This window comes from Rutidosis leptorrhynchoides, chromosome 6, assembly GCF_046630445.1.
Source record: "Rutidosis leptorrhynchoides isolate AG116_Rl617_1_P2 chromosome 6, CSIRO_AGI_Rlap_v1, whole genome shotgun sequence".
NCBI lineage: Eukaryota > Viridiplantae > Streptophyta > Magnoliopsida > Asterales > Asteraceae > Rutidosis > Rutidosis leptorrhynchoides.
The window spans coordinates 405,702,409-405,713,486 of NC_092338.1; the positions used below are offsets into that span (position 1 = coordinate 405,702,409).

General features: G+C 36.0%; 1 protein-coding gene across 1 annotated transcript; it reads right to left on the minus strand.

Moving 5' to 3' along the window:
• Nucleotides 1-401: 401 nt before the first annotated feature.
• Nucleotides 402-9,366, minus strand: LOC139855801 (regulator of nonsense transcripts 1 homolog). Its single transcript, XM_071845044.1, has 27 exons — nt 8,690-9,366; nt 7,920-8,171; nt 7,676-7,846; nt 7,491-7,541; nt 7,298-7,390; nt 7,090-7,185; nt 6,966-7,016; nt 6,773-6,891; nt 6,527-6,635; nt 6,292-6,414; nt 6,102-6,173; nt 5,953-6,024; nt 5,791-5,857; nt 5,527-5,669; nt 5,294-5,365; nt 4,901-5,185; nt 4,449-4,562; nt 4,275-4,373; nt 3,985-4,197; nt 3,814-3,888; nt 3,611-3,713; nt 3,024-3,406; nt 2,859-2,918; nt 2,694-2,765; nt 2,249-2,365; nt 2,018-2,131; nt 402-1,185 (listed from the first exon to the last, which is right to left on the minus strand). Exons 1-27 carry the CDS (start codon nt 9,242-9,244, stop codon nt 1,066-1,068), a joined length of 3,801 nt encoding a protein of 1,266 aa, XP_071701145.1. The 5' UTR covers nt 9,245-9,366; the 3' UTR covers nt 402-1,065.
• Between the last annotated feature and the right edge of the window lie 1,712 nt (nt 9,367-11,078).

Sequence of the window (11,078 nt, forward strand, 5' to 3'; positions counted from 1 at the left end):
CCATTTGACTCATTCATAAAACCCATAAAACCTATTTCTATTTATTGATCTTTTAAGTATTGATACATACTTAACCCGTTCCTTTATTTTTTGTATAGAACTCAATAAGCTGAAAAGAAATCCATTTGGATCTTCTTTTAAGTTTTGATTTACATTGTCAGGTCTAATTTTTCTCAAGACCCAATTGACCCAAATTTAAGAGTAATTGACACTCAAATTTGTAGTTATGCTTTAGCAGTGTGACCTTTTTTTTTTATTCTAATCAATAACAGTGGTTCATCAACACGACATTTCATAAGCCCTTTGGTTCTATATAATCAAATCCGTTTCATCAGTTGTCACTGAAATTTTAAAGAATAGAGCTAGCAAACAATCAGTCGACAAATGCATCACTACTATTGCACAAAACAATCAATCAAGAATTATGACAATCATTGTCGTAGCTATTCACAATACAAAGTGCTTTAAAAAGCTATGAATATGATCATATTATATCAAAAACAGGCACAAGATCAATCTAAACCAAATCCAGCAGAAACATAAACACACCTAACATACACACACCTATATGATCTCTAGCATAGCTATCATCATCATCATCATCTGTAATAGTAAATACTAAATAGTAAATAAAGTATCACATGTACAAATCCCAGTTGTAACGCACAAGGGTTAGATGAAAAAACCACTTCCCGAAGCACGCCTTTACAAAATATTACTGTACCATCTGCATCTTAATACGTGCTTCGTCTTACCAATCGACCTTTGCTTTCCTCAACAAGCACACCCTTTATGCATCAAAACTAGGTCACACACAGGTGATCTTTCTTAGTTCTTACTTTGTTGACTTTTTACCGAATATTTTAGGGTATATCCGTCTTTTCCTTAGCTCATTATTTACCCCCACTTGTGTTCCCAGTAACTCCATATCATAAGCTCCAAAATGGTTAGTTATTTGTTGAACTTCAAATCATTTTAGGGGTTGATATAGGTTGGTCAAACGGGTAGAGGCAAGCAAGGACTGACTATAACCCTTTCACATGTGGGAACAACACAAATCATCCCTCAACCGTTATAGTGGGGCTGTGTTTGTTGCTGTTGCTGAGGTTGTTGAGAAGCTTGCATGTTTGGTGGCTGCGAGTTATAGTGTGCAAACGGTTGAGAGTAAAGAGGATTCATCATATTCTGCTAGTCAAGAATAAAAAAAAAATTGATTAGTAACTAACAAGCGTAAAAAGCATACCTAGCAAACAGGTCAGGTTGGGTCGGTGTGATGTAACAGGTTCAAACGGTTTTGGGTTGATATGGGTCATGGGTCAAATGGGTAAAAATTTCAAACGGGTCCAAACAGGTCAGGTTGGGTCGATTTGGGTAACAAGTCGAAACGGGTAATGGGTCATATAGGTCCAAACGGGTCATATACTTTTACATTTGATTTTTTACATTTATTACATTGTTTTAGTTATTGATAATATTATTAATATTTATTATATATATTAAAAAATATTTTAATATACATAATAATTGGTGTAACCATTAATGCTTTCATAAATGATTCACGGATGAAACTTGTTATGCTCGACTCATTTGACCCGTTCACAAAACCCATTAGACATGTCTATTTATATATTTCACTTTCGGATTTGATACCAATTTGACCCGTTCTTTTATAATTATACATATATAGATTGGTGTACTAGTGATGTGACACTTGCACAGTTTCCATTTTGTCCTTTAATGTTTTTTTTTTTTTTTTTTTTTTGCTTTTTCACTGGCAGCCCATTTTTTGGCCCAACGGGGCCGACCCATTTTCTAGTTTTGTATAAGACCCAATATGTTGGAGAAAAACTCATTGGACCTTTTATTAAGTTTTGGTTTACATTGCCAGGCCTAATTTTTTTCAAGGCATAATTGACCCGAAAGCTTCACCCATTTAACCCAAATTTGAGAGTACGGGTCTCAATTGCCAGGTTAAGTAAAAAACAAGGGTTGATTTTAGTAAAGGTGTATATAATACCTGGGTCTGAAGTAAATTAGCACCAAAGTGGTTTTGTGTAGTAGCATCATCCTGTGATGGGTTGTTGAACCCGACTTGTGTGAACAAGCCTTGAGAACCATGACCCATGTAATCCTGTGGGGTACCAAACCAACACAGTATAAAATGAATGAAACAAAATACTTTATCCTTCCCAAATTATTTATTTCACTTTTTACAAATTTATATAATCGGGCATTAAATGAACAAAACCTGTGACATGAAATCATTTCCTGCACCAAAACGAGAACTTTGGTTCAAATAGCTTCCAGGAAACCCTCCCTGAGTTGCTGGATTACCATAGTCAACAGTATATCCACCTTGAGAAGCCTGAAACCAACATAATAAGACAAAATAAGTATACAATATCAGTCTCTAAGAGGGTGGTAATTCAACCCATATTCACTTATAAACGAGTCAATTTGGGTCATGCCTTCTCAAATGGCTCAAATGGAGTAAAAAAACTAACCAAAAAATTGGTTAATTAAGATAAAAAGTTGCTCAAAGCTGAATTTAAATGCAGGAAACATCCTACTAGATCATTTTATTAAAATAAACGCTTATTCGATATGATCTGAATTTTGTAATCATATTTGACTTGCAAGTAACCTTTTGGCTCAATACCGAACACAACTGACCAACCAAAAACTTAAGCTACCTGTGTGGAAAATTCAGCAGCATTATATGGAACATGAGATCCTTGACTTTTGAAATCATCCCCCAAAAAATCCTGCATGATATATAAAGACAAAATAAGAGTACACAATTAAGTTGAATTACTGCACAAACTCTGGTCTTAACGAAAGAGATTAATATTAATAACCTGTGACATGCCACCAACTGAAAAACCGTCACGAAATGTTTGAGCTGGTCCTTGAGTCATCTATCATAAAGAAACACTCCATTAACCCTCAAACTAACACAATACAATAGACGAAAAGGTCATATAAACCAGAAAATAAATACAAGTGATAGAAAGAAAACTGACATTAGGAACATATCCAGGTTGAGATAATGGACCAGGACCAGGACCCCCAACCGATGACTGGTTATTATTTGTATTTTCAAGTGATGAGAAGTTAAAATTAGACCCCATGGGTGGTGCACCAATAGGTGGCTGCTGCTGTGATCCTTGCTGATGTCCGAGTTGGCTGCCAATAGGATTGCCCCGCCCAGCGGTGAAACCCCGACTACCTGGCTGAGGAACATGTGGGACCCCACCAATTGGACCATGTACTCCGTGAGTTGGTATAGCGTAAGGCTGAGGTGCACCGTGATACGGTGGAATAGGCACACGGTGCATTGGATATCCAGCTGGATGAAGACCAGGTTTATGAGACCCATTAGGTGGTCCAGCTGGCATGTATGAACCTGTACTCAGAAATAAGGCACAGATGGAAAATAAGTGGGTCAGATGAGTCAAAACGGGTAAAATTTTGTACCTGTCATCATCATTCAGGTAAAAGTTACTCCTACTTTAACAAAATTAATTAGCTCTAAATTATAACTTTACAGGTTTAAAATTCTACCAGAAAAAGAAATTAAAAAAATAGAAAGGCGTAAAGACTAATATACCCCTGGAACGACTGTTTCTTCCATCAGCACCAGAATTTCCAGAAGCATCATTAGTTCCAATACCAGGTCCACCACCTAAGTAATGCCTTCGATCATTGTACATCTGTGTCATGTACGCCACAAACAAAATCTATTATTATCCAAATAGCAAACTGTATACTACTGTTAACAAACAAAAAAAGTGCCAAAACTGATTGTTTTACCTTTTTTGGCTTTTGAAATTGCACCATACTCTGCTTTAAGTTGTTTAAAGGACCTTCTACTAAACATTCATGCTCCTGTTTAACGATAAGTACACTTAATTAAGAGAGTAATGTACTAGTAGTAGAATCAAATGTGTATTTTCCAAAAGGAAGGAAACAAGATTTAACTACCTTATAATGTGTTAGTAATCCATTCCATAAAGGTTGTTTGCTAAGGACTTTTGGATTACCAAGAATGACAATACCATAACGAGCACGGGTAAGAGCAACATTAAGCCTACGTGGATCATTAAGAAATCCAATACCCTGATGTTCATTACTTCTAACACATGACAAAATAATGTAATCCTTTTCCCGCCCTTGAAATGAATCCACACTAGCAACCTGCAATTCACTTATAAGTACATTTTCTGCAATTAAAATAACATCCCTCTAATATTACAATAAAAATTACATGTTACCTCAATTTCCTTATAAAGTTGTTGCCTAAGCGCACCGTTTCTTGACATATAGTTAACGATGTATGCACGTTGCCCTTCATACGGTGTTATAACTCCTATCTGTATAATAATATCATTTTATGACAAACGTAAATCCATCAAGAACCAGAAAATCATGCAAAGGAATCTGCATACCTGACTAGGAACTACACCACTCCTTAAGGAAGTTGTTACTATCTTTTCAACATTTGCAGCTTCAGTCCTATTCAGATAAGATGTTCCACTGGCACTAATTTCTTCTTGTCCCATCTATGAAAATTAGGAGAACCACATGGGTACAAGTTAACAAAACTTTGCAAAGTTATAGTTTATTAAGAAAAGCAATTTCAACCCATACTTATAAATAGATCAAGTTGGATTGTCTAACAGGTCAAATTGGATTGTCTTATATTTCTACCAGGTTGACATCGTCTCATGTGTACTTACAATGGATACAATCTCACAATCATCTATAATATCTATATCTCTAATATATAATATAAACAAATGGATAAAAGAACTGTTAGTATGTCGATACAAACTAAACTAGACCCGTTTTGACCTAAAGTAAACAACATCAATGGCAAAAAGAAATGAGTTTTAAGCACCTGGACATAAAAGAACATGGGACGATTTGGCACGGGCCAAGGAAAATCAATGCCTGTCGATTGCCTTTCATTGATTGTCACACCATTTTGCAAGGTACCCTCATAAAAACTATTAGAAGGAAATTCTGAAAGTGATGGATGCATCCGATATTGAACCTGCAATCTTATTGGTTTGACCCCGAGTATCACAAGTCGCTCAAATAAAGACTGAGCTAAACCAGCACGGGCTGCTTTCTTGCACATTATAACCGGGCCAAGCTGGCAATGGTCACCAACGAGAACCACCTATACAGAAACAACAAAACAAAATACATCAAAAGATATAAGCTTGCATAAGAGTTCAGTTACTACAGTAGAAATTGCATAATGCCCATGAAATGAACATAAGAGTACCTGCTTTGCCCCAAGAACCAAAGGAATAAGACACTCGGGCTCAGTTGATTGAGTAGATTCGTCAATAAGAACCTATAAATAGTAAAAGAATACATGAATTATAGCATGTTAAACAATAACATCCGCAACTGATGCCTGCAAACTATATGTAGAAACTGACTTTTCTGTAAAAGTCACTTCGTACAGAAATTGTATTATTTTACTTTAGAAAAAGATAATACAATAAATTTGACCTGACGAAATCTAAAATTAGTCAATCGAGGATCTCCAGCACCAACACATGTACAGCAGATGACATCAGCGCTCTGAGATATCTCACGTTCTGTAGCCCGCTTCAGTGCTTTATACTTCTTCTCATCACTGCTGGACAACTCCCCTGTATAATTTATAGAATAAAAAGGCATAAGTTTTAGGGATAATGTTGTGTATCTAAAAAACAAACAAAAACCTAATCCCTAGACAGCAATAAAAACTATGTCCCTTCAAGCAATCTTCACCTTGTTCATCTTTTAACTGTTGTAGCTTGTGAAGTTCACTCTTTTCAGATGTATCAAGATGTCGAACCTTTCAAAAACCAGAAGAATATTATGCTTTTAGCGCAAGGTAGTACATTAGGACAATAAATGTACAGTATTATAGGTACAACATTAAAAGCAGACCTGATAATGAAGTGTTAAATGCTCAACAGGTGAGCTAACAGCTTCCCTTGACTTAGCACACAGTCTTACAACCTGGTTTATGATTAATCAATAACATAAACAAACAAAACTATACAAAGCAGCTAAAAAAAGGTTTAAAAGACCATTACCTTTAAGCCAGTGGTACTTATCTTCTCTGCGAGTTGGTCTACAGCCACATTGCTAGGTGCACATACCAGAACCTGATTTAGGTGGCCATCATCATCGTCAGTCAATGAATCAAGTATACTACAATATATATACATATGTGTGTGTGTGTATATATGTGTGTGTGTGTGTGTGTAATGGCAATAGAAAAACCTGGCCTTGGCCTTGCTTAGCCATGTGATAAACAATTGCTGCAGAAGTGACTGTTTTCCCTGTGCCTGGTGGACCTTGAATCAAACTTATTGGTTTCTGAAGAACACTTTTTACAGCAAAAACCTGACAATTAATGAAAAGGAATTATAGAGGAATGCTAGGAAAAAAAAGATTGAACAAGAGTAAAATGAAGCAAAGATATTGATGCCATGAAGAAATAGTAAATAAAACCTACTTGAGATGCATTTAATTCAGGAAGACCAGGTGCACCAAAACGGCGAGGCAATGCATTACGGACCATTTGAAACTCAACCTCATGGCCTAACAGATGATGGTAAATATACCTGCATATAAGTGACATCACACACCATTATTTACCAAAAAAAAAAAAAAAAAAAAACCCCCCAAACACAATAACCAGTAACCATCATACATTAAATAAGAGATATACAATCTAAAATTCAAATGATCTTTAACTCACCCGCTGACACTTGTTTCATCCACTGCAAAAGTTTTCATTGCACCCTGCATCCTATCAAAACTTGTGCTCTTCCATACAAAGTCAACACTAAAACCATGATTTACATCGACAGGTACTCCCTGAAAACATTATCACCATTAAGTAATCTATCAATAATACCAACATAACATTTGAAAGCATGATAAAATGCTACCTGACTTGCACGAAGCTCAAGTGCCACCTCCTCTTGTGCGGTCAGTTTTATCTAAAACAACAAAAACAAAACAATAATAAAATGAAACTTATTAATAAACAAAAGAACAAAATAATGACCATACCACGTGTCCAACAGACTGCCAGGCTGGATGTGCAGCATCCCCAGAATACCGCAGTCTTAACTCATCACCAGGTACAAGACGCAATTCGTTGTCTTCCTACATTAGCCATATCAATTTAACATTTTCAAAACGATGTTAGCATTAAAAAGATATAAGAAACAATCAAACATATTGAGATGAATCCGTCAAATTTAACAATCTGAATCACCTTTGGAAAAACAAAATATGCAACCCGCTTCTTGTTGAGACCAATATCCCACCGTATTGTTAGGTTGTCTTTGCTTTGAGATTCTTTCATCATCTATAATTCAGCCAATCAAATTCATGTGCACATAGTTAGATCACGAAGTCAACAATAAAAGTAAAAAATTCTTCATCATTAACAAATCGGACCCACTTACCTTATCGTAGTCAGCTTCAAGCTTAATGAGAGGTGCAAATACATTTTGATACTGCAACCAAAAAAAAACAACCAGAAATGGTTCTTTTGTTACAATAATGTGATTATATGTAGCCATGACTAGACATAACAATTAACAAGAAAAACAAAATTCAAAGAATAGGATCAAGTGTATGTCACTTAAACCTGATAGGCATCTTCATATTTCATTACTACAGGTTGAGGCTCATCATCCACACCAGGCTTCTCAAGATCCTCAAAGCTAGCATCAGGATTTGTCTTCCAAAGTTCTTCCACCTTGTTAATTTGTTGAGCACTTATATGGCGTGCTCGCAGTTGCTCTTGTTCAGATGGAACCTGCAAATCGACAATTTAAAGGATTAACAACATATACACATACATATGTGTGCGTGTGTATGTACTTGCTAACCTTAACAAGCCACGGCAAGAAACATCTATCATCAATAAGTGGACACCATTGACTAAGATCCCAATTCATGTCTTTCAAAGCATTCATATTAAGACAAGGTTCCCTGCAAAGTAGTACAACCACACTCTCTGTCTTGGCTGAAATGAAACCAAGAAGAAAAACATTTCGACATCCACAGTTATAGCATTCAAGAATTGTTTCACCCAACGGACTGTCTTTATGAAGACACACTTCTTTATGTTTAGCTCTAACCTGCAAAAGAGCACAAAAAAACTTACATCAAAGACGATTAACTCGGGTAAATCATCATATACATTGAATCTAGTGACCCAAAACTTGTTAACCACAAAATGCTAACATTAACCTCATGTGCATCCATATATGGTACATCTAGTGATATGATATGCTAACATATGTCAGATACAACTTAGCTTTGCAAGTAGAAGAATCAACACTCATTGGTTAACACTAAGGTTGCAAAAATCGGTACTCAGGTAGCACTCGGTCGGGCATTTTTTGGGATCACTTGGTGGATCGAAAAGTACTCGGTGTTGACCAAGTTTGACGTTTGCCATATTCATAATATCACACCACAAACCTTGTATAGGTCTCCTAACACAGAACTGATGTAACCCTATGGCAATAATAACTTCTGCAAAACCTACACTACATAGCCTATTCTGTATTTCCATAATCATGTTTAGCAGACTATCAATTAAAACAACATAATCCGAATATAACAAATTAGAAAGTTGAATTATAATCCTTACCAAATGATTCACAATATGAGAACCAGAAGTATTCCCCCTTGAATTACAAAACCATTTCCTACAAGAAGGCACATTACACCTCACAACACACGCAGGATTCTGCACACCACAATACCTACAAGCATGTTCAATATAACCCCCCTTTCCGTACTCATAACTCTCATCATCACCAGTTTCTTCAAAATTCAATCCACTCATTCCCGCAGCTAGGGCATCAACAGCAGCAACCTGATTAACATTACTATTATTATTTCCTTTACCACCACTACCGCCCTTACCGGAAGTGGCTGATCCAGGTGATGCGTTGTCAGAGCGGTGGTCGACGGCGGCGGCGGCTACGGAAGTGTCGATGGCAATAGAATCGGACGGTGTAGGCCAAACAGACGATGATGAAGGTGAAGATCGAACGGGATTTGCTTGTGAAAGCTCTTGAAAGTCGGTGTAATTAAAGTTTTCGTCGTCTTGTGTGTTGAATTCTAAGAATGTGTACGCGTCATCGTTGCCGGTGTCCGGCTGAGAAGCCGTATCGAATAAGTTGTTAGGTTGAGAATCCATGAAGAATGGAATTTGAGTTAGGGTTTGTGTTGAAGGGATTCTGATTATAGATTTGTGATAAGGTAAATTGTTTGTTGTTTTAGGGTTTGATGAAACGGGGGGAAACGAGAGGGGTGATTATACGTACAGTACAAGGGTGGTTTGTAACGCTAAGTTATAGGACGTATGAGTTGACTCGGACGAGAATATAATAATAAATTGATAATTATCTTTATCTTTTATTTTATTTTATTTTATTTTTGAAAAGCAGACATGTACCGGTAGGGATGAGCACGGTACGGAACCGAAAAATACCGATCCCGAATTTCCCCAATATCGAATACCGGTATCGTACCGTTTTTTCATAACCGGTACCGGTTCGGTACAGGTAATTCCGGTATTTTACTTGTTAGTACCGTATTTGGACTGCCAAAAAATTTATGGAATGCAAACAACATCATTCATACAAAAAACAACATCATTCATACAAAAAACAGCATCATTTATACTAAAAACAGTTTATTCTCTGATAGAAAAATACAAACATCTTCCACTATCGGTTAATGTTAAGAAGTAACAAGTGATTATGGCACAGGAATAACAGCATAAATACATTTGTTTCCAAGTGATTATAAAAAAGTTGAGTTATTTTCAATTATAAAGTCCATCCAGATGCAAAAACTTTTAATCGGAGCAGGAACAAGTGTACATTCAGATGTTATGTACAAGAGGATTAAGTTGTATTACCTCTGCTCTCGTATCAACGGTGTGTCTCTGCATTGAAAAATAAGAAAATATAAACGGATATGAAATGATCAAACTTGTAGCCAAACATAAGGAATATAAATAAAGAAACGTCTACGAAATCATACCTTTGCCGAACCTGTATCATTACGAGTCTGCAAGAAATAATATTAAAATGTGATCAATTACTTGAAAGATAATAGAGCAAGATAACAGTTTTGATCTGTATATGGTATAAAGTTTGGTAATGAAATCGGTACTAATACGGGAATTTCCCGGTACCGTACCGGTACCGCATCTTATGTACCGAAACCGAAAAGCCACAAAATCTGGAACCGGAACCGGTCCCGGTAAAACGGTACCGGTACCGGTTCGGTACCGGTACGGGATCGGTAAAATGGTACTTCTGCTCATCCCTATGTACCGGAGTACAAAAATATTTACATCAGAGATTTTAGGGTGTGTTCTCAAGTTTTAAATTAAAGGAAAGTGAAAGAAAAGAAATGAAATGAAATTAAATTAAAGGGAGGGATGAAGAATCCTTTCAATTTGTAAGGAATCAATCAAAGGAAAATTTCACTACATTTCACTTCTCCTCCATTTCACTTCATTTCAAATACAACAAACTTGGGAACACCATTTCTTCTTATTTTTCTTCCCCTTCATTTCACTTCCTTTTAATTAATAACTTAGGAACACGGCCTTAGAGAACAAGGAATCATGATATTGAGTTTAGTATTAATAGACAGTAGACACTAAAATTTAACACTGAAGACAAAAGTACTGAAATGGTTCAATGTCTAGTTTCAGTATCCAATTCATTTTTAATTATACGTTCTAAAAAAAATTCATTTTTAATTGTTAATGACAAAATTGCTCAAATCGTCCATGTGTTTATGATTTTTTGCTCAAATCGTCCCTGTTTAAGGCAGGGACGTTATTTGGCATGTAAGGATGATTTATGCAGTTTTGTTAACACAAGGACGATTTGGGCAAAAAACCATAAATGCGAGGACGATTTGAGCAATTTTGTCATTATTTTTTAATACTTTTAATATTATTTCATTTATTTTTTCAACTAAAACCGTTGCCTTTCAATCTCTTGGACTCT

What these genes read in the sequence shown, in the direction of transcription:
- LOC139855801 (XM_071845044.1), bottom strand. Translation starts at nt 9,244, where the DNA reads ATGGATTCTCAACCTAACAACTTATTCGATACGGCTTCTCAGCCGGAC. An exon ending in GGCAGTCTGTTGGACACGTG is followed by an intron (nt 7,017 to 7,089) that starts GTATGGTCATTA and finishes TTGTTGTTTTAG; the next exon opens with ATAAAACTGACCGCACAAGA. An exon ending in CAGTTGGTGGCATGTCACAG is followed by an intron (nt 2,766 to 2,858) that starts GTTATTAATATT and finishes TATATCATGCAG; the next exon opens with GATTTTTTGGGGGATGATTT.